We start from the raw sequence: 23,938 nt of genomic DNA, 5'->3' as shown, positions 1-23,938 counted from the left end.
CCAGAGCACCCAACACATCAACATTGATAATAACCTTTCAGCCCTTGAGTGGCACTATTCCTGGAGCCAGTGAGGAAAGGAAAATGATTGTCGGAACTTCTGCTATTTCTTCCCTGGCTTCCCTTAGCAGCTAGGGATACTTCCAAGCAGGCCTGGGAGTTTATCCGCTTTCAAGGATATATCTTCTCTCACTATATTCATTTGTAGTTCAGTTGAGTTGGCTGGACAGCTGGTTTGTGACAGAGCAAGGCCAGCAGCGTGGGTTCAATTCCCGTACTACCTGAGATAATTCATGAAGGCCCCGCCTTCTCAACCTTGCCCCTTGCCTGAGATGTGGTGACCCTCAGGTTAAATCACCACCAGTCAGCGTTCCCCCTCAAAGGGGAAGCAGCCTATGGTCATCTGGGACAATGGTGACTTTACTTTTAATAGTCTATGACTTAACCACTATGCTACAATGCTTTTAAAAATTGAATTGATAAAGAAGGTGAGAATGTTACTAAACATTTGTCAACTCAGACTTCCATATTATCATGCACTACTGTTTGCTGCTGTGGCTACTTCATACGTGTAGATTATAGAAGCAAGAAATGAATTTTTTGCTATGTTTTTATTTCATAGACATCTGAATGTCGTCAGTGTGATGACCAATTCACATAACAATGTTCAGTGTGGTAGTCTGTTCATTATGCTAATTAGCAATTTAAAAAACTTCAGTCTTTTCAAAGAAATGTGATGACGTTTCGCAATTAAATATGCACGACCTGTGCCCAGCAATGCACAGTGCCATTACTTCTGTCTGTCAGTGGTCAAATTTGGTGACATTGTATGTGGACTAAAGGAGAATGAGGAGGCAGTGTGGCACAGATGTTGAAATATTTGTTTTCTTATCTGGAGAGCAAGGCCATTTCTTACTACAGTTATGTTAATTTGTTTAAGTATGGTAGAACAAATAGAAGGCATGTTGCACAAGCACATTCAGGTATTTACTGGAAGGGTGGCTTTGCCAGACTTCCTATTGACATGAATGACAGACAGAAAGCAGCTTAACACCCTGATCTCACTTTAGTGCTGATACCTGTTTGGAGGTAGTGTAGTCTGTACATCCGTTAGCCAGGATGAAGCTGCTATGCATCGCATTCTTCACTATTCAGCTGATACTTGCTAATGCAGAATCGGAACCTGTAATTGAACCTGAGGAAACTGATGATACTTCACCATATCCCATTAGTTGTGATAATCCAGAAGTTTTCGGTGCTGTGGATCTCACCCTTCGTAAATTCAATGCTGAGCTGAAAGATGGCCATCAATATGCTCTTCACAGAGTCATTGACGCTGAAGCACAGGTGGGCAATTCTTTCATTCTGATCTTGTGCAATGTTTGCATGCAAATCATGTTATGGCTTTACTTTGCTTTATGATATTGTAATACATTTTCTGTCTCTTTTTAATATAATTTGTGCCCTGTGTCAACCCATGGCATAATTATAATCTTTATTGGAGTCACAAGTAGGCATACATTAACACTGCAATGAAGTTACTGTGAAAATCCCCGAGTCGCCACATTCCGGCACCTGTTCAGATACACAGAGGGAGAATTCAGAATGTCCAATTCACCTAACAAGCAAGTCCTTCGGGACTTGTGGGAGGAAATCCCCACAGTGCAGAAGGATGCCATTTGGCCCATCGAGTCTGTATTGACCCTCCGAAAGACAACCCTACCCATGGCCACTCCCCAATCCACCTGCTCTGTCCCTGTAACCTAACCTGCACAGCTCTGGCCACTAGGGGGCAATTTAGCAAGGCCAATCCCACCTAACCTGCACATCTTTGGACTGTGGAAGGAAACTGTGGCACTTGGAGGAAACCCACAGAGAGACGGGGAGAACGTAAAAAACTCCACACAGACAGTGGCCGGAATTGAACATGGGTCCTGGTCCCTGGTTAGCAGCATTGCTAACCACTGTACCACTGTGCTATCCGGTATTAGCCATTTTTACCTGACCATCGGGAGGAGATTTGCCACCTAAATCTTTCCATTACTTTGTTTCTGCTCAACACATGTACTGCACTGTAGCTGGGTTCAAGAACTAGGTTTGTGGAAATAAAACAGACAAACGTATATTTTGCAGTGACGTGACCCAATGTATTGGAGCTCAAATATACCACACCATTACACCTCCATGCTTCACCAGCATGGTGCCCAACATACTGCATTGCCATGCTGGACCACCATGCCATGTTACTGATTCACTGTTTAGTGATCCACTTAGAATTAGTACAGCTTCTCAGCAAGACCACCAAGTATTTTTGAGTTGGGGATTCATTGCACTTGAAGGAGAGTTATAAACCAGATAAGAGTGCCAGGTTACTGTCGTATCAAATCCCACTGGGCACAATTCTCCCAATGAAATTTCAAAGTGTTAGCCAAGTGGGAAAAGCGGTGAGATTCCAACCAGATGGAACGGCATGATCCAGATCGCAATCCACCCACACTTGGGCCAGGGTTCTCCATTTCCTGTCACGATTCAGATGGTCCCTGTGGGGTGTCTCCCTATTCATGGGGTCCCTCTGTGGGGGGACTCCCAATTCAGGGGTATTGAATTCTCTGCTTGTGGGGTTCTCTGTTCCACTGACAGCCCGTGGGTTTACCGGTGGTGTGGGGTGCTCACAATGGGAAATCCCATTGGCCAGCGGCAGGAATGAAGAATCCTCACACCAGTGACGTTGTGTTGCTGAGAAACACACGGCTGGGTGAGGTGGGGAATTCACTCCGGTATGTATATCTAGGAGGCTCAATGCTTTGAACTGGATTGTTCACATTGAAATTCAATCTCCATGACCTGCTAAAAGCAATGTGATTGACAGCTCACTGAGCCTTCAAATGGGTAGAATCAGACTGTTCTTTATTGAGAACAAATGAGTAGATTCAGCACAAGCCTCCCTGACACCCACCTCCCACAGAAGGACCCCCCCTCCACATCCTGGCAGCAATTGTTGGGAGGGTACTTACCATATTCCTCAGGTTAGCGATAGCATGAAGCGGGGCCTGAATAGGGGGAATGGGAAGGCTGGGGGGGCGTCTTGAGGGATGAGGTGGGGAGTCCGTGCAGATGAAGGACGGGTCTCGGGGTTAAAGGGGGGATGAGTGGGGTTGAATGCGGGGCCTGGGAGCCTGAAGGGGGTTCTGAGAAGAGGGGCCCTGCCAGTGATTAGGGTGGGATGGTGCCTTGCCTGCAATCTGTGGTAGGGATTGGGGGGGCATTGCTGCAGCAGCTGATGGAGATTGGAGCACCTCCAGAGGTGCAGGACCTGTCCGAGAAATGGGTTCTCCCCACACACTCAGTTGCAGCATCGATCCCGGCATGCTATGGAATGGCACGGAAAACCTAATTTTGGAAAAGAAATTCTAAGTACAATGGAATGGCATGTCAAATGGCTCTTAATGTCAATGGGAACCAGTCCTGATTCTCTGCTGGCGTGTGTACTTCGACTCCCGAACAGAGAATTCCAGCCTTGGCTATTTGTTTAGAGCTTGGGGAGATTCCCGTTGGGAAAGAGATGTTCAGGACCTAAAATGGCGGGGCAGGACAGCCCTTGTAGGTCGGGAACCATTTTTAAAGGGCCCCGATCTCTAGGAAGCCAAGGCAGCTGGCTTAAAATGTAAATGAACTATGAACACCTGGTGAAAAACTGGCCTTTTGCTGCTCGCTGTATGAAGGCTCAGCATCAGATGTCAACAATGATTAACTTTATGAAAGCAGTCATAGATGCTGAAATTGATGACTCTAATTTTTCTCTTTGTGGGAGAGACTAGAGTTAGGGCTCATAATTTAACAATAAAGAGTCTCCTATTTAACTTCACCCAATCTCACCCAACTCACCCAAAAAGCTGACGGGGAACACCCCACCAAACCTGCCCAAAATGACACTTAGAAAGATTTTGGTTGAATCGCTTCCGAAATGTTTTATTATTTTTTTTAATTCAAAGTATCCAATTTTTTTTTTCCAATTAAGGGGTAATTTAGCGTGGCCAATTCACCTATCCTGCACATCTTTGGGTTGTGGGGGTGAGACCTATGCAAAAAGGGGGAGAGTGTGCAAACTCCTCATGGGCAGTGACCCGGGGCCCGGATCGAAACCAGATCCTCAGCGCCACGAGGCAGCTATTCAAATTTCCAGTGGCTGACTGAAAGGATCGCATAAAAAGATTTTGAGTTTTAAGACTTTTATTGTAACAAACAAACAAACTGAATGCAATATTGACTAAGCACTATTTTTCTAAACAACTTAGACTCTAAACACGTTTCCATATTTAACTTTTAAAATGATTAAAAATTTCCCCCCATAATTATACTTTACTTTGTCCTTAGTTGGACACTTCATTCTCCAGGAACCAATCCAAAGCTATTCTCAGCTCACGGTGGCTTGCTTCCTTTTTCCTTTCCAGCCGGATAACATCTGATCCCTGACCTAACTTTCACAGTGTGAGTTACATTAGACATTCTTCCCACAATCCAAAGCTAGTTGAATCTTCCAGCCTTGTTTAAATCCTCACAATTGGTCTTTTCAATCTTTGCACAAACTCCTATTTGAATTCTGCCTCTATCTCTTTGCTCTCTCTTTCAATTTTTTGACCTGCCTGTGAGATTCCTACAAGGGTCTGTTCTCCTCTCAAAGTGCATCTCCAAGGAAAAGTGAATCACCAATCAACCCAGTCATCAACAGGATTTAGAGAGGGTCACATGACTCCCTTAAACTACTCCATTTTGCCTTCAACAGACACTGTCAAAACATAACAAACTTATAAACTTTGCATTTGAAATTCCTCACACTATACTGCTTTGCACAAGAAACAATAGTTTGCTGCATGATGTCTGTTGCTTCAATAATTATTTTGCAGCGTACAGCATTTTAAAATATAGACTATTAGCCATTGTATTAATTTAAAACCACTCAAGAAGTAGCACAGAAATTGTAGAATCCTGATAAAACAAGGTTGAATTTTAGGGCCTCAGCATTATGGGGGGGGGGGGGGGTGATAAAATGTGCTGAGCCATTCAAATATCCATTGACTTCAGGGGGACCATAAATTCCATCAGCGTAAAATTACACCTAATGGTGCAAAGAATTTTTACCTGAATTCCATTTCAATGTTTCGGTTTGAGAATCAAGAATACTTGTCTGACATAAATCTGTTCTTCACAGGGATTGCTCGGAAGACGATATTTTGTTGAGTTTTCTATCCAAGAAACAGATTGCCCTGTTGGAAATGGAAAACGCTGGAAAGAATGTGGCTATGGTGCATCTGGAAAAGCTGTAAGCTTTCTGATTATCAATTCTTAAAGCCCCCTTCACAAATGGCAAACAATTCCAACTTTCGCAACATTGTTTTGACATCACAGTCAGTAGGGTTTCTGGAGGCTTCTTTAGGCTGGGAATTTCTTCAGAGCTTGTTTTAGGTCCATTACAGTGTCTTCACTGAAGTGTAGCAGGAACCCCATTTCTTCACATCAACAGTTTCTCTTGTGTTTTGGGCACAGTTACCACAGTTACAGGGCATAGTGGTTGGTGGGATGGGGGGGGGGGGGGGTGGAGGCGGTTGATGAGCTGTTGGGCAAACACCTCGGAGAAAATTCCTGGCCTAATGAAAGGTTATTTGAGAAGGTAAAGCACAGATGCACTCGGATACCGCCTGGTGTGGGGAAATATAAGTATGAAGCAAGGCTTGAAAAATGGACCTGTTTTCAATAGGAGAGTAGTTTATGGGGTCCTGGGAAGGAGCTGCAGTTGGCTGCGTTGCCTAATTTCCATTTCCTACACCACCAGAGACTATGCTTCAGAAGTACTTCATTAGCTGTAAAGTGCTTTGGGACATCTGAGGTTGTGAAAGGCACTATATGAATGCAAGTATCTAGACTGTTTGGTTTCACCCTTTAGATGTTAATTGTACAATGAAAGGGCAAAGGGTAGATGCTTGACATGGGCTGCAGTCCTGAGAAGTGACAGCCTTATGCTTGCCCAGTCCAGCCATTTAGCTATTGCCATTGTATTGAGCTCTGGATTTGTGTATTCACTGATCAGTCGGCTGGCGGTCAAATGGCCGCTGGCAGCTCCTAAAAGATCCGAGATAGTGGCATGTGGACAACCAGAATTGGTCATCTGAATGCATTCAGACTCAGTCATTTGCTGCAATATTTAATATTTCAATCAAACTGATATCTTTGATGTTTGGACGATTTTCTACATGTAAATTGCAGCCTTTTTCCTAATTCGGATATTTTAGTCTACAGGTCATTGTGAGTCGAATGTGTACATCCATAAAACCCAAAGAAGAACTGAAGTGACGGAACACAATTGCACCATATATTCAGGTATGAGGCAGTGATATCAGGCCAGATTAAAAAATGAAACCACTTCATGGTTTAACTGGTGTACATTAATCCACCTCTTAGTAAATGAAATAATCTTTGATATGGAAAAACTTTCAGAAGTACCAATCGTTGCCAATATTCCTGAGAAAATTAATGTGTTATGAAATTTCTCCCAAAACCAGCACAATTGGTGGAATCTCACTATTTCAATATGGAAAGGACCTATCTTGTGTGAATTGAATCTTGAACAATGTAAAAGAGCACAGAAAATATAAACATTTTTGGTTTTGATTTACCAAAAAGATTTGTCGATCTTTTGTGTTGCCCCAAATGATGTGGGGCTGGTTTAGCTCACTGGGCTAAATCGCTGGCTTTTAAAGCAGACCAAGCAGGCCAGCAGCACGGTTCGATTCCCGTACCAGCCTCCCCGAACAGGCGCCGGAATGTGGCGACTAGGGGCTTTTCACAGTAACTTCATTGAAGCCTACTCGTGACAATAAGCGATTTTCATTTTCATGTTACTGAGATTCTGCTTTACATCTCGAGGAAACTGGATCCCTTTGTGCTGAAGACTTGCAGGGAATTTAGTCCAAGACCTCCTAACTCAGCGGAGAGAATTCTACAAATTGAGCCAAACTAGTTCTCCTAATCATACAACACAAATGGAACATATGAGATAAACCTTCATCGGTATATATTAAAGAACAAACAAAGGATGAGTGACTGGGAGAACTTTTCTATTTGAAAGTTTTGCTAAAAATCTGGAATGGTAGGGCGACATGGTGGCACAGTGGTTAACACTGTCGCCTCACGGTACCGAGGACCTGGGTTCGATCCCGGCCCCGGGTCAGTGTCCATGCGGAGTTTGCAAATTCTCCCCGTGTCTGCATGGGTCTCACCCCCACAACCTAAAAATGTGTAGGGTAGGTGGATTGGCCACGCTTAAATTGCCCCTTAATTGGAAAAAGAAGAGAATTGGGCACTTTAAATTTATGTTATAAAAAAATGGAATGGCATACAAGAAACAGTGATGGAAAGAAATCAATAACAGGGGTTTATAAAGGAAGTTGGTAAAACGTAACATTGAAAGGGTTGTGGAGAAAGGGCAGAGGAATAAGAATAAATTAAGAGCTCTTTCAGGAAACCGGAACAGGTGTGATAGACTGAATAACCTCTGTGATTCTATAATGCAGATTAATTGTTGTTTACAATGTAAATTATTTCAGCTGTTGAGCTTCGCACTAATTGTCTATGACATTGCTTCCCAGATCACCATTCACCAATTGTTCCAGAAATTGCACCCTGTCTTGGATGTTCAGTGAAACTGCCAACTAACCATCCCGAATTAAATCAGACAGTTAAGCATGCTATTGTAAAGTATAACGCCGAGAGCAACTACACAAATTACTTTCAGCAAGACAAAGTATTCAGCTTTTCCCACCAGGTTAGACCTTTCACTGTAAACATATTGATGATTAGTCATTTTCTTTTGTATTTCTGGGTTGTCTGCTTCTGATCATCTGATCGATCTTCTTTGTCCCCGGCTGAGAGGGCAGATCTCATCTGAGTCTCTATTGTGGTACAGGTGTAAAATATACATGTGAAAAAATGATGGGATAAAAGAAATGCCCAGCAAGGTTTTTCTTCCACAGAACTATGCAACTTCCATTTCACGAACTCCAGCAACCGCATTTCACATTCGGAGTAAAAGTTCGGAAAATATTCTCTGACCTCTAAAGTCAATCATGTGAAAATTGAGATGTTTTGTCTCAAATGAGATGTACTGTTCAATCCTGACAAGTCATTTTCTGCAGGTTAAATTCCTAATGTACTGTCAGCACAGAGCCTTTCTCTATTTACCATGTGACCTTTAATTCCATTTTGAACCAAATATTTAGCAAGCATTTCCTAAAGCCTAATATTGCTTGTCCATTTTTCTCTTTCAGCTGAAAGTCTTTGGAAGACTTCAGCTCATTCTTATCCTGAGTCAAAAGTAATATTACATTGAGAGAACTACTTGATGTCACAATAGCTTTATTCCGATATTATTGACACTGAGCCATTAAAATAAGTTCCTAAAATGCAATTTTACTTTTAAGAATTCATCCTGTTCACCATTATTTTATTTTCTTGATTTTGTTTTCCTGTTTCCTATTATATGTTTGTTCATTTTTAATTTTTTAACTTCAATAGATATTTTTCGGACAGGAGGGTTTAAGCTAGATTGGCAGGAGGATGGGAACACAAGAGAACGCTCATGTTGGAGGGAAGCTCATGTTGGAGGGAGAAAAGCAGAAGGAGGAAATTAAATGAAGGCAAGCCTCAAATAATATCAGAATGCAGAATAATATTAAAAGACAGCATTAAGGCAACTCTATCTGAATGCACACAGCATTTGCAACAAGGTAGATGGCTTGAAGGTGCAAATGAAGGTACATGGGTGTGATATAATTGCCTTTACGGAGATGTGTTTATAGGGAAACTAGATCCGGGAACTGAATATTCAGGGATGTAGGTCATTTAGGAAGGACAGGCAGTGGGAAAAGGAGGTGGGGTAGTACTGTTAATAAGGGACAAGATCAGTACATTAGAGAGAGAGGATCATAGGTTAAATGATAGTGATGTAGAAACAGTTTCTTCAGAGCTAATAAACAGCAAGGAACAGCAAACATTGGTGTGAATGGTTTATAGGCCACAAATGTAGTGGTAATGTTCATGAGTAAGGTTTCAAAGTTGCAGGAGTGTACCGGCAGGAAGGAAGGTGGTTTAAAGTACGTCTACTTTAATGCCAGGAGCATCCGGAATAAGGTGGGTGAGCTTGCGGCGTGGGTTGGCACCTGGGACTTTGATGTTGTGGCCATTTCGGAGACATGGATAGAGCAGGGAGAGGAATGGTTGTTGCAGGTGCCGGGGTTCAGATATTTCAGTCAGCTCAGGGAAGGTGGTAAGAGAGGGGGAGGGGGGGTAGGGGGGTGGCATTGTTAGTCAAGGACAGTATTACGGTGGCTGAGAGGACGTTTGATGAGGACTCAACTACTGAAGTAGTATGGGCTGAGTTTAGAAACAGTTAAGGGGTTTTCTATAGGCCCCGAAAAGTTCCAGAGATGTAGAGGAAAGGATTGCAAAGATGATTCTGCACAGGAGCGAAAGTAACAGGGTAGTTGTTATGGGGGACTTTAACTTTCCAAATATTGACTGGAAACACTATAGTTCGAGTACTTTAGATGGGTCCGTTTTTGTCCAATGTGTGCAGGAGGGTTTCCTGACGCAGTATGTAGATAGGCCAACAAGAGGCGAGGCCATATTGGATTTGGTACTGGGTAATGAACCAGGACAGGTGTTAGATTTGGAGGTAGGTGAGCACTTTGGTGATAGTGACCACAATTCGATTACGTTTACTTTAGTAATGGAAAGGGATAGGTATATACCGCAGGGCAAGAGTTATATCTGGGGGAAGGCAATTATGATGTGGTGAGGCAAGACGTAGGATGCATCGGATGGGGAGGAAAACCGCAGGGGATGGGCACTGGGTTAACTAAATCCATTGCTGTGGAGGAGTGTGTATGAGATGGTTTTCTGGAGCTGTATATTGAGGAACCAACTAAGGATTGGGCTTTTAAAAAAAATTATTTTATGGGATATGGGTGTCACTGGTTAGTCCAGCATTTATTGCCCATCCCTAGCTGCCCTTCAGAAGGTGGTAGTGAGTTGCCTTCTTGAACTGCTGCAATCCTTCAGGTGTAGGTGCATCCACTGTACTATTAGGGAAGGGATTTTAGGCTGTTGCCCCAGTGAAGGAACAGCGATATATTTCCAAGTCAGGATGGTGAGTGACTTGGAGGGGAACCTCCAGGTGGTGGGGTTCCCAGGTATCTGCTGCTCTTGTCCTTATAGATGGCAGTGGTTGTAGATTTGGAAGATGCTACATAAGGAACCTTGATGATATACTGCAGTGCATCTTGTAGATGGTACACATGGCTGCCACTGTTTGTCGGGGGTGGAGGGTTTTAATGTGGAAGAGGAGCAATCAAGCGGGCTGCTTTGTCCTGGATGGTATTGAGCTTCTTGAGTGTTTTTGGAGCTGCACTCATCCAGGCAAGTGGAGATTATTCCATTACACTCCTGACTTGTGCCTTGTAAATGGTGGAGAGGCTTTGGGGCTCAGGAGGTGAGTTACACGCCATGGGATTCCTACCCTTTGACCTTCCCTGGCAGCCACGGTATTAATATGAAATGAAAATCGCTTATTGTCATGAGTAGGCTTCAATGAAGTTACTGTGAAAAGCCCCTAGTCGCCACATTCCGGAGCCTGTCCAGGGAGGCTGGTACGGGAATCGAACCGTGCTGCTGGCCTGCTTGGTCTGCTTTAAAAGCCAGCGATTTAGCCTGGTGAGCTAAACCAGCCCCTATGGCTAGTCCAGTTCAGTTTCTGATCAATCATAACCCTGAGGTTGTTGATGGTGGGGGATCCAGCGATGATAATGCCATTATATGTCAAGGGGTGGTGGTAAGATCCTCTGTTGTAGGAGATGATCATTGCCTGGCACTTAAGTGGGGTAAATGTAACTTTCCACTTGTCAGGCCAAACCTAAATACTGTCCAGGTCTTGCTGTATTTGGACATGGACAGCTTCATTATCTGATGAATGGCAAATGGTGGTGAGCATTGTGCAGTCATCTGCAAATATCCCCACTTCTAACCTTATTATGGAAGGAAGGTCTTTGATGAAGGAGCTGAAGATGGTTGGGCCTTGAATATTACACTGAGGAACTCCTGACTGATGTTCTGGAGCTGATATGATTAACCTCCAACCACCACAACCATCTTCCTTTCTGCCAGGTATGACTCCAACCAGTTGAGAGTTTTCCCCTGATTCCAATTGACTCAAGTCTATCTAGGGCTCCTTGATGTCATACTTGGTCAAATGCTGCCTTGATGTCAAGGGCAGTCACTGTCACCTCACCTCTGGCATTCAGCTCTTTTGTCCATGTTTGAACCAAGACTGTAATGAGGTCAGGAGCTGAGTGACCTGGCGGAACACAAACTGAGCATCCGTGAACAGGTTATTGCTGAGTAAGTGCCACTTGCTAGCACTGTTGATAACTCCTTCCATCATTTATGTCCAACCACAACTACTGATTAAGTTTCTATCATGTATAACATCTGGGGACAATTCGCCAATTGCAAAGTGTGCACATGTGCATAGACATTTGGAAACAAAAATCAGGTGATGTGATTTACCACTAGCCGATTCTGCCCAGTGGTTGAATAGGACGTTCATCCCTTTGTTTTTCAGAGTTCTGGATTATCTCCCTCTCAATCTTCTCTTGAATAATGGTAAAATGATAATAGTCTGGATTCTCCTTCGGCGACATCGCTGGCAGCGCACTCGCGCCCACGGATTTCCCAACGGTGTGGGGGTGTCCACAATGGGAAACCCCAATGGCCGGCTGCCGGGACGGAGAATCCCGCTGCCCGTGGGGACGCGCTGCACCGGAAACAGGTGTGGCGGGACGGAGAATCCTGTCCAATACTCTTTAAAGTCCTTTTCATTTTATGTTCTAAAAGATGTCGCTGTGCCTCAATTCGCCTGCTGTATCTAAAATGATTTTCTGTCTGCGTTATCCACAGGAAAACATATTTTTAAAGAGCTGCAAAAAACTAAACACTGAGACAAAACAAAGACCGTTCTAATGATAATTGTGTGATGTTATTCACAGAAATTCTGCACTGATGATGTAAAATTTATTCTCAGGTGGTGGCTGGAATTAAATACAAATTAGCCTTCTCAATGAAGGAAAGTGAATGCAGCAAGGAAGATTCTGATAATATTTCTGATGAATGCGATGTAAAAGCTGCTGGCATCAAAGTGAGTAAAAGTGTGTTTCCATAATACCTTGTGGACAGATCACGTGCAAGATAGTTTGAAATGTCAGAATTGTTAGTGTTTGTTGTGTGGCTGCAGTTAAATCGCCACCGTCTAAGGTATTCTTAGGCCTAAGGGAAAGACAAAAGACCAACATAAAATTACTGCCACCACAACCTGTTAAACCTTCACAGCCCTATTTCCTCCATCCTCATTCTTGGTTATCAACTCCACACTTTACATTTGCCACTACGTTCTAGGCAGTTCCTGCTCACTTGTCAAGGCTGTAATAGTGTTCACTAATCTGACTGCAGGCCAGGCATGCCTTGTGTGCTGACCAGGCCTTTCGGGTATTCTCGAAAATAGCTGTAGCCTCAGTGTCTGAGCTGATAGCTGTGAGTTTGAGAGAGGGCAACAGTGCTTATTCACCATCACTGTCTTCCTGCACTTCCACCTCTTTCTTTCTCACCAGTGGCTGCTCAGGTTGCAGCTCCTGGGTACCTGGAGGGAGAAAGACCCAAGGGGGCAGGGGAAAGCAGGAGGTGCATTCTTTAATCATTTGGTACATGTAAATTAAGAAAGATTGTGAGATGAGGGGGATGTGAGTATCATAGAATGTTTACTGCACAGAAGGAGACTATTTGGCCCATGCATGGCATTCCCTGCATATTCCCCATAACTCTGAAAATATTTTACCTTCAGGCGCTTATCGATTATTATCTCATGTTTCCCTTGATTCTTTTGGCAAATATTTCTGTGACTCTGGTTCTTGACAGCTCTAACAAAGGGATCATTTCTTTTCTATCTATTCTGATTTTGAGCACTTCTTTCAAATCTGCTCTCAACCTCTTCTCCAAATGTTAGCCATAGTTTCTCCGTTTACCCAATGTCACTTATGCTGGATCCACTTTTACAAATCTTTTCTTCACGCTCTCTAAAATCTTGATTGAATCATAGAATCCACAGAGCAGAACGAGGCCATTCGACCCATCGAGTCATTGGAAAGAGCACCTGACTTAAGCCCACGCCTCCACCCTAACCCCATAAATCCAGTAACCCGACCTAACCTTTTGGACACTAAGGGGGACTTTAGCAAGGTCAATCCTCCTAACCTGCATGTCTTTGGACTGTGGGAGGAAACTGGAGCACCAGGAGGAAACCCACGCAGACACGGGGAGAACGTACAGACTCCTCACAGATAGTGACCCAAGCCGCGAATTGAACTTGGGACCCTGGAGCTGTGAAGCAACTGTGTGAACCACAGTGTTACCGTGTCACCCATTACGGTGAGGCGGTAACAGAGTGACCAGTAGAGGACAGTAGAAAACTGTAAGCCGCCTTTCCCTATTTACAGTGGTTTTCCTCAACTGAACAGCCTAATGTTCGGTGGTAAAGTAGAGGAAAATCAAGGGCAGCACGGTGGCCTAGTGGTTAGCACAACCGCCTCACGGCGCTGAGGTCCCAGGTTCGATCCCGGCTCTGGGTCACTGTCCGTGTGGAGTTTGCACATTCTTCCCGTGTCTGCGTGGGTTTCACCCCCACAACCCAAAAATGTGCAGAGTAGGTGGATTGGCCACGCTAAATTGCCCCTTAATTGGAAAAAATAATTGGGTAATCTAAATTTAAAAAAAAAAAATTAAAAGTAGAGGAAAATCCACTTAAAACCTGAAAACAATCACTGCCAAGGCTAAATTTCAATGATGATAAGAAAGCTTATTTTCTGGATGGACAATTCAAAGCTGAGGGATCAAGTATATGACATATGAATACACTCATCCTTTACAAATTTGAGTGGGCATGGCTCTGATTGCTAAAATACATGGGGTATTCCTGCAAGTAAAGTAATGGATAAAATAATCTCATATGAATGTGCTGAGTGTTTGCATTGTATAAATGTATAGCATCATTTCACCCCACAAGTTTTCCAGCAGATTAATTTTAAGTGGGTTAATTTTACCTTGCAACATGCATAGAGCTGATATTTCCAAGTTAACAAGTTAGTTAAAGTAATGCCTAAAGGAACGTTACATTAAAAGTGGAACTAGTCCTTCACCTAAGGAAAATAAATTATTTCCTGTTATATGGTCACACTTTTAAAAATGAATCATTTATTTTTTTCCCCAGCTCTTCTGTCACTCAACTGTGTTCATACAGAGTTGGTTGAATTATACCCATGTAGATGTGACCTGCGACACTACTCCACCTAAACCGGTAATCCCAAAAATTAATCTTTTCCTGGATGTATATATCTCTGTATGAATTTCATTTGTTGTCGGTACTTGAAAAAAATAATCATTTATGACCGTTTTAGGTTAACTGATTAAGTTAACTGAATTTGCTAGCTAGTCCGAAACAAATTGGTTCCACTTCTGGTGAATCGAAAATGCAAGGTAACGAGTCAAATTTTTCACAGCACCGAGGATATAGTTTTTAAACCCTGCTTTACTTAATCCCTGTATTCAAATCTTAGATTTGGACTGGATTAACATCTCTATCCCTCTCTTTTTTCCCACTCTATCCCCTCCTCCTGAATGTTTTGTTCCCAGGATTGTTCAGCTTCCTAAAATGTCACAGCTAAAGCCACATCTCTGTCAGCCTTATTGTATCATAATATAGCATCGTTCCACTGACTCGTCGACAAGATAGTTCAAAGTTATTGTTTTGCTAATTTTGAAGTTTCACTGTCTATATTTTTTATTTATTTTTTATTTATAATTAAAGCTCAAAGTAATAGTTTATTTTGACAAATCTGAGGCTAGTTTTGTGGCTGCAACTACCAAATGATTTCTTCCAATATTGGAAGAAAAAGCATTCAGGAATGAGCTGTGGATTCAGAGCTGTCTAGTCAATAACAACTTGGTGAGCTGCCTTCTTGAAACCCTGCAGTTCCTAAGGTGTGGGTACACCCAAGGCGCTATTAGGGAACGAGTTCCAGGATTTGGACCCAGCTACAGTGAAGAAACAGCGATATATTTCCAGGTCAGGATAAAGAGTGACTTGGAGAGGAACCTCCAGGTGGCGGTGTTCCCAAGTAGCTGTTACTCTTGTCCCTCCAGTTGGCAGTCGTTATGGGTTGGGAAGGTGCTACCTAAGGTGCCTTGGCGAGTTCCTGCAGTACAACTTGTAGAAGGCACACACTGTTGCTCATCGGTCATGGAGGGAGTGAATGTTTGTGGAAGGAGTACCAATCAAGTGGGTTGCTCTGTGCTGGGTGGTGTCAAGCTTCTTAAGCTACACTCATCCAGGCAAGTGGAGAGTGTTTCATTACACACCTGCCTTGACCCTTGTAGAAGGTGGACTGGCTTTGTGGAGTCAAGAGGTGAGTTACTTGCTGTAGGAATCCTAGCCTCTGACCTTCCCTTGTAGCCACAATATTTATATGGCTAGTCCAGTTCAGCTTGTGGTCAATGGTAACACCTAGCATGTTGATAGTGGGGGATTCAGTGAGGTAATGCCATTGAACGTCAAGGGCCAATGTTTTGATTATCTCTTGTTGGAGTTGGCCATTGCCCGGCAGTTGCGTGGCATGAATGTCAGCCCAAGCCTGGATATTGTTCAGCTGCCTTTGGACATGGACTGCTTTAGCATCTGAGGAGTCAGGAATGGAGCTGAATATTGTGCAATCATCAGCGAACATCCTTACTTCTGATCTTATGATTGAATAAAGGTCATTGATTAGGTAGTTGAAGATGGTTGGGCCTAGGAAACCTACATGTGAACAGATGAATTAAGAGCAGGAGTAGGCCACTTGGCCCCTCAAGCCTGCTTCACCATTCAATACAATCATGACTGATCTGATTGTACCTTCAACTTCACATTCCTACTTACCCACACTAACCTTTCCCCATGCTTCTTTCTCAAGAATCTATCTAACTCTGTCTTTTGCCACTGCCCTTTGAGTAAGCCAGTTTCAAACACTCAAGTCTCTCAGAAAAAAAAATCTTCTAATTTCTGACTTCAATGGGAAATCCTGGGCTGGATTCTCTGATTTGGAGACCATGTTCCCACGCTGGTTTGAAAATGGTGGCATTTTATGCCAGGAAATACCCATCTTCTGGGTATCACACGTGATGAAGTGCCATCCTGTACCGCCGCTGCCCTTCGGCTGTGCCAGGGACAGTTGGGGGGATTCAGAGGCGCTTCGGTGTTCTAGGACTTCTCCTGTGGGTGTCATCAGAACGGGTCACTTCACTTCCTCCTCCCTTTGGGTGCCCAATGGCCCCTGGGCTACTCCTTGGGATTGGGGTGCGGAAGGAGCGAGCTCCGGGTCCTCAGCCGTCACCTGGCGCTGCCAATCCTGGAGGTCCGCTCTCGCCTTGACCTGGGTCTCAATGCCCATGGCTATGGAACACAGAGACTGGGCCATGTCCCTCTGGGACTGTGCCACGTCACTCTGTGACTGGCTCAGGTGAGCTGGCGCCCAGCCAATTATCTCGGCAGCCTCAGCCATGACCCGTTGTGACTGGGCCACGCTCTGGAGCACCGCAGCAACATCCACGTGGTCTGGCTACATGGCTGCCTGTGACTGGGCTGCCTTATCCTGCACCTCAGCCATTGCCCGCACGGCGTGCCCCAGGTCTTACACATCTTGACCCATGGGTGTGACCGTCGCAACAAAGGCTTTCACTGTGATATTACCCATGCCATGTTGGCCTGGGTGGCATGCAGTGTTGGCAGCACCTCCTTCAACTGCACCTACAGGCGTTGGAAGGTTATTGACACCCCCTCATGTAGTCCCCGACTCTGCATCTGAATGTCCAGCATTGATGGGAATGCCCTTTCCAGAGGCCCACGATGGCAGTTAATCCCTGGGGTTGGGTCACACTCTGACTGTCGGCCACCTCAGTGATTTCTACCTCCACCTGATGTACCTCAGCATGTCTGCCTGGTAGGGCCGCATAGGGTGTGGGTTGTGGGGTAGAGTGATGCCAGGGGCACAGAGGTGGTGACTCACACAGGATGCCCTGAGGAAATCATGCAGCTTCTTTTGCTACTGTTGGCCGGTCCTCGCGTTGGGGCCCACCGCCTCTGCCACCTTCTCTTGGCTGCAATGGGATTGTGTGGGGAGTGGGGTGTGTATATATGCAGCTCCAGGTCGTGCAGCTCTCGAGTGCCAATCCCTACCCCATCAAATCCAATGCCGGTGTGAGTTGGAATTGCACTTGTTTTACATGGCGAGGGTGCTGGCTCATTAGCATGTCCTGAATGCCTCCGTGACTGGCGAACACTCAGGATCGGCGGACATCCCAAACTCCCAATTCAATCCTAGCACCAACTTAGTCTCTCAAATAGAGAATCCACCCCTCAGTCTATCAAATGAGAATACAGACTTATATGTTTCAATCAAGTTTCCTCTTACTCTTCTAAACTCCAGTGGATGCAAGCCTGGTCTGTCCTCAAAGGAGAACCTTCCCAATCCAGTTATTCATCTGTAAAGCTTACTGCGCATTCCACTGACCACCCACCTTGGCCTCAGGTTCTGCAGAATTCCACCAGCCGTATGGCTGCCTGTCAGAGGGTAGCCCTGTCCTGGCCACCACCTGCACAGTGTGGCATTGGCCTTGGACATGTTGATCCATGGTCGAAACAGTCGCCGGAAGGCCTCCACTGTGAATGCCACCAATGCGGTGTTGGCCTGGGTGGCGGGCATTGTTAGCACCACCTCCTGCTGATATACGTGGTTGGACTCCTCCAAGTGCACCTGCAGGTGCTGGATGCTCGCCAACACACCCTCATGCAGTCCCTGGCTCTGAGACTGCATCTCCACGATTGATTGTACTGTCCAGTCCAGAAACCTGAAACCCGTCTGGATGGCAGCTAGTCCCTGAGGTTGGCCTGCCCTCCAGCCCTACGCCCCCTCAGGAGTTCCTTCCTCCGCTGCTGTACTGGAGAATGTGTGTGGTGCGCACCAGAAGCCTCTTCACTATAATATGCCCAACCGAGATGAGTATCTCTGGGGTGGGGGAGGGTGTTGGAGATAATAACTCCTGAAATACACAAGAAAAGATGGAGGATTGCATCATGGCCGGGGGTGGTGGGGGCATGTTGGGGAGAGGGTGTTTTTGGGAGGGGTGGGGGTAGCTGCAGGGGTGGGAGAGTGCTTTGGGGATGGTGATGGGTGTGAGTGTGGTGTGGGGTGGTGTGAGGGAGGTGTGGGGTGGGTGTTGGGGTGGTGTGGGTGTGAGGGAGGTGTGGGGGTGGGTGCTGGGGTGGCGTGGGTGTGAGGGAGGTGAGGGGGTGGGTGTTGGAGTGGTGTGGGTGTGAGGGAGGTGTGGGGGTGGGTGCTGGGGTGGTGTGGGTGTGAGGGAGGTGTGGGGGTGGGTGCTGGGGTGGTGTGGGTGTGAGGGAGGTGAGGGGGTGGGTGTTGGAGTGGTGTGGGTGTGAGGGAGGTGTGGGGGTGGGTGTTGGGGTGGTGTGGGTGTCGGGGAGGTGTGGGGGTGGGTGTTGGGGTGGTGTGGGTGTGAGGGAGGTGTGGGGGTGGGTGTTGGGGTGTTGGTGTGAGGGAGGTGTGGGGTGGGTGTTGGGGTGGTGTGAGGGTGAGGGTGTTATGTCGATGGTGATGGGTGTGAGTGTGGTGTGTGGTGGTGTGAGGGAGGTGAGGGGGTGGGTGTTGGAGTGGTGTGGGTGTGAGGGAGGTGAGGGGGTGGGTGTTGGGGTGGTGTGGGTGTGAGGGAGGTGTGGGGGTGGGTGTTGGAGTGGTGTGGGTGTGAGGGAGGTGTGGGGGTGGGTGTTGGAGTGGTGTGGGTGTGAGAGAGGTGTGGGGGTGGGTGTTGGGGTGGTGTGGGTGTGAGGGAGGTGTGGGGGTGGATGTTGGAGTGGTGTGGGTGTGAGAGAGGTGTGGGCGTGGGTGTTGGGGTTGTGTGGGTGTGAGGGAGGTGGGGGGGTGGGTGTTGGGGTGGTGTGGGTGTGAGGGAGGTGTGGGCGTGGGCGTTGGGGTGGTGTGGGGGTGAGGGTGTTATGTCGATGGTGATGGGTGTGAGTGTGGTGTGTGGTGGTGTGAGGGAGGTGAGGGGGTGGGTGTTGGAGTGGTGTGGGTGTGAGAGAGGTGTGGGTGTGGGTGTTGGAGTGGTGTGGGTGTGAGAGAGGTGTGGGCGTGGGTGTTGGGGTTGTGTGGGTGTGAGAGAGGTGTGGGCGTGGGTGTTGGGGTTGTGTGGGTGTGAGGGAGGTGTGGGGGTGGGTGTTGGGGTGGTGTGGGTGTGAGGGAGGTGTGGGCGTGGGTGTTGGGGTGGTGTGGGTGTGAGGGAGGTGTGGGGACGGGTGCTGGGGTGGTGTGGGTGTGAGGGAGGTGTGGGGGTGGGTGCTGGGGTGGTGTGGGGGTGAGGGTGTTGTGGGTGTGAGGGAGGTGTGGGCGTGGGTGTTGGGGTGGTGTGGGTGTGAGGGAGGTGTGGGCGTGGGTGTTGGGGTGGTGTGGGTGTGAGGGAGGTGTGGGGGTGGGTGCTGGGGTGGTGTGGGGGTGAGGGAGGTGTGGGGGTAGGTGTTGGGGTTGTGTGTGTGTGAGGGAGGTGTGGGGGTGGGTGTTGGGGTGGTGTGGGTGTGAGGGAGGTGTGGGCGTGGGTGTTGGGGTGGTGTGGGTGTGAGGGAGGTGTGGGGACGGGTGCTGGGGTGGTGTGGGTGTGAGGGAGGTGTGGGGACGGGTGCTGGGGTGGTGTGGGTGTGAGGGAGGTGTGGGGACGGGTGCTGGGGTGGTGTGGGTGTGAGGGAGGTGTGGGGGTGGGTGTTGGGGTGGTGTGGGTGTGAGGGTGGGTTTGACATACATGCCATGGGAACTGGAACTGAGCTGGGTCTCACTTCCTCGTCCAATGCTGACCTCCACCTCAGCGACTGCCCTTTCGTCAGGTCCGCCGACCACATCCTAATTAATTAATAATCTTTATTGTCAAAAATAGTCTTACATTATCACTGCAATGAAGTTACTGTTAAAAACCCCGAGTTACTACATTCCGGCGCCTGTTTGGGTACACAGAGGGAAAACGCAGAATATCCAAATCGCCCAACAGCACGTCTTTCGGGACTTGTGGGAGGAAACCGGAGCACCCGGAAGAAACCCCGCAGACCCGGGAAGAACGTGCAGACTCCAAGCAGACAGTAATCCAAGCCAGGAATCGAACCTGGGACCCTGGTGCTGTGAAGCAACAGTGCTAACCACTGTGCTACCATGCTGCCCATGGCCCTCTGCTCTGCTGCGTTGAGGGGCCGCAGAATCAGTGGCCCCTCCGATCTGCTCCCACTCCTCAAAAACGGCATAATTACTGAGTACGCTGCACGCTGTTGTGACGGCTTCAGGATGTCACCTGAGGCCATCCCCCGATGGGCTGACTTCCCGACGGCGTTGGTTGCATGAGCTCACAGTTTTCGGGAGCCTCGCGTGCCGGCTGCAGACTGCGTTCAGGAACTGTTTCACTGGCCGGGGGGAAGGGGCTTCGGCGGGGGCTGGGGGGGTCTGGTGAAGGGTGGCAAGAGGGGCAGTATCTATCAGGCCGGCTCTGCGCGCGTCCGGCACCATTTTGTATGGCACAGCCACCGCAGGATGCCATGGTGCGAATGCTTGGCCACGGACCCGGCAATCTCCATAATTGGGACTATGTCCCCACGCCAGTGTCAAAACGGTAAAGTCTCACGCCAGAAAAACTGGCATCAAAGGGACACGAATTCCCGGCCCTGCAGGGACCCGGAGTACATCTTGCAGCTTATGTTGCAGATACGAGCCCCGCACGTCCGGGTCGGAGGCTACGCATGCGCACGCCGGCGGCATCCAGCGGCTGCGCTGTGCTCCATGGCAGACTCGGACCGCAGAGCTGGACCCAAAAAAGAAAACCCCTGATCAGCTGCGCGCCCGGCCCTCAACGCCCACAGAAGCATTTACCGGCTGCCTATAAGGCCTCTCGATCAGCCCACCCCTGACCGGGGCGTGCGCCGCAGACTGTGACCGCAGCCTCCACACGAGTATTCCGACCAGCTGGAGCACATTAGTTCCACGCTGTCGGGACTTTGACTGGTCGCGGGCAGAGAATAGCGGAGTGAGCCTCTGGCAATGGCCCCGGGTAGGTTCCAGGCGCCGCGGCGTACTCTCTGAGTACGCTGCTTTCCGGGGGCCACAGAATCGGTGAACTGGCACTGGTTCTGATTTCGTGCTGGAACATGGATTCTCCGCCCCCGCGCCGGCTGCGATTTCGGCGACAGGGTGTGGAGAATCCAGCCCAGGGGCTGCTAGGCCCCCACTGTCGGGAACTCAGCCCATGGGGGGGGGGGGGGGGGGGGGGAGCATCAGGGAGAGCCTGAGGTGACATGCTGACACCTTTCCGAAGACGTGCAGCGTACTCTACGAGTATGCTTTTTTCAGGGGGCGGCGCATCGCGAAAGCGCCGCCGCCCCCGATTACGGTGCAAAGGGGAATTTTACGGCCAATCACTGAATGCGATTTTGGTATCGACGATCGGAAATCCCACCCACAGCCTCAAAATCGGAAAATCCAGCTATTAGTCTCAGGAATGGAGAATCTGGCCAATGATCTTGAGATAAATTTTCCACTTCAGGGACACTGGTCCATATTTTAGTAAAAGCATTTGTCAAGGATCTAAGAACAACCGATGATGTTTCTAAATTGACCAGAAATAGAGTTCAATCTGTTATAATTATTGATTGTTTCCAAAGATAGTTAATAACATTAAATCTCTCACTCCGTAGGTGATATTCAGGAGATTTGGACTTGCAGGTTGGGGGCCATTCTCTGTGCAGCAGGAACAATTGCCTCCAACAGCAGCTGCTGAATCAGATCAGCTCACCTCTGCTGAAGAACAGCTGTCAAGTTTTCTGGAAGCTCCGACGTGCCCAGGAAAACTATGGAAGCCCTTGGTACAGGTTCAAACTACAGCTCCTCCAGCTGAAGGAAAGAGCCCAACTCAAACAGCATTCAGTGATAGTGACTTAGAGGACGTTTAACGATAAAGGACTTGTATCTTTGCTGGTTTACATTAATATAAAATAAAATAATGAATTAAAGAGTGTACTAAAGGTTACCGTTGTAATTTACCCGTCCTTGTTTCCATCAGCTCTACACCTTTCTCAGAATATGGGTGGAATTTTCCCTGTTTTACACAAAATGCCGGCTGAGGCAAGAAAACCCGATGTGCTGCTCTACGGCTGCATAGCCGATTTTTCTCGCCTCTTTGTGCAGCACACTGTGCAAAATAAAATGGAGGTGTGGCGCATTCCGTCAGGCTGGTGGGACAGGGTTGGAAAAAGCCGGGAATTCTGACATTTGGGGCTGGATTCTCCGATCCCCGGATCCGAAATTGCGGGCGCGATTCTCCCAAAACGGGAGAAATCGTAAGGCTGGCGTCAAACCCGGGCGGGTTTGACGCCAGCGCGCCCCTTCCCGACCGGGAACCGATTCTGGTCCCCGGTCGGGGCTAGCAGCCCGACGCCGTAAGCTCCGGCATCACGGGCTTAACGAATTTCGTTAAGCCCGCTTGCCGGAGTTAGCGCCGGCTGACGCGTCATATGACGTCAGCCGCGCATGCGCGGATTGGAAGACTCCAACCCGCGCATGCGCGGATGACGTCATCGCGCATTTGCGCAAAACCCGCGCATGCGCGGGCCGGGTTGCCCCTCAGCCGCCCCGTGAATGGATACTGCGGGGCGGCGGAAGGAGAAATAGTGCGCGGGCATCGGGCCCGCTGCCCGCGATCGGTGCCCACCGATCGCGGGCCCATGGCACCCTTGGCACGGCCGTGGTACTGCCGTGCCAATCGGTGCCATGGTTATAAAATGCGAGTGTTTACGGCCGTTTTTACGAACGGCCAGACCAGGTGTGTTTGCCGTTCGTAAAAACAGCCGTAAAGGGCTGGGAACTCGGCCCATCTATCAGCTGTGAATCGCTGCCGGCCGTAAAAAACGGCGGCAGCGATTCGTGTCGGGAGTTGGGCGGGGGGGGGGGAGAATAGCGGGAGGGCGGGAAAAATGTCGGGAAGGCCCTCCCGCTATTCTCCGACCCGTCGTGGGGGCGGAGAATCGCGCCCTGCGTTCGGCGAGGGGGCGGAATATCACCGATGATGCCCAGATTGGAGGCGGTGCCGCTTTGCTATGCTCCGCCCCCTAAAAAGCAGTGTACTCCGGGACTACGCCGCACCCCTTATCCACGGCCTCAGGCCATTGCCTGAGGCCCCGCCCCGCGATGCTCCGTCCCCGACCGGCCAAGTTCCCGATGGCGTCGGACACATGTATTCTCACCCATTGTGAGCTCAGGGTGGCGGCAGTGGACTCAGTCCGATGCCGCCACAGTCAGGGGAGGGCCTATCTGCAGGAGGGGGGGGGGCTTCATTCATGACTGGGGGTACTGCGGGCAGGCGTTTCGAGACGTGCGAGCAGCCGAAGGGGTGTAGTATTTTTGCAGTCCGGTCTGTGGGATGATTCCGCTATGAAGCACGGCGCGGCCACTGCAGGCCACCGCCATGCGCATGAGCTGCCATGGACCCAGCAATGCTCCGGGCCGTTACCGCAGCTAGAGCTGAGAGCTCTACGCTGCCTCGCTGCCAGCTCGCCCCGGAACAGGGAACCGGTGGTCGTTTTGCACCAGTTTTCCTGAGATAAAACACCACAGTGTGGAGACTTAGGGCGGGATTCTCTCCTAACTGGTTGGGCGGGCCGCACAGGTGCCGAGGAGTGGTGTGAACCACTCCGGCGTCGGGCCGCCTGGAAG

At 48.3% G+C, this 23,938-nt stretch overlaps 1 protein-coding gene across 1 annotated transcript; it reads left to right on the top strand.

The window, feature by feature from the left end:
- Positions 1-1,014: 1,014 nt before the first annotated feature.
- LOC119976169 (kininogen-1-like) lies at positions 1,015-22,256 on the top strand. Its single transcript, XM_038816445.1, has 7 exons — positions 1,015-1,346; positions 5,209-5,319; positions 6,287-6,374; positions 7,643-7,818; positions 12,130-12,243; positions 14,365-14,451; positions 21,925-22,256. Exons 1-7 carry the CDS (start codon positions 1,119-1,121, stop codon positions 22,177-22,179), a joined length of 1,059 nt encoding a protein of 352 aa, XP_038672373.1. The 5' UTR covers positions 1,015-1,118; the 3' UTR covers positions 22,180-22,256.
- The last annotated feature ends 1,682 nt before the right edge of the window (positions 22,257-23,938 follow it).

The sequence above is a fragment of the Scyliorhinus canicula genome, chromosome 13, assembly GCF_902713615.1.
Source record: "Scyliorhinus canicula chromosome 13, sScyCan1.1, whole genome shotgun sequence".
NCBI classification, from domain to species: domain Eukaryota; kingdom Metazoa; phylum Chordata; class Chondrichthyes; order Carcharhiniformes; family Scyliorhinidae; genus Scyliorhinus; species Scyliorhinus canicula.
Note: the sequence above shows the minus strand (reverse complement) of the source record. Positions and strands in the feature narration are given on the sequence as shown.

Coding starts and splice junctions, on each gene's coding strand:
- LOC119976169 (XM_038816445.1), top strand. CDS start 1,119: ATGAAGCTGCTATGCATCGCATTCTTCACTATTCAGCTGATACTTGCT. Junction 5,320..6,286: donor ATGGTGCATCTGGAAAAGCT/GTAAGCTTTCTG, acceptor CGGATATTTTAG/TCTACAGGTCATTGTGAGTC. Junction 14,452..21,924: donor ACACTACTCCACCTAAACCG/GTAATCCCAAAA, acceptor CTCACTCCGTAG/GTGATATTCAGGAGATTTGG.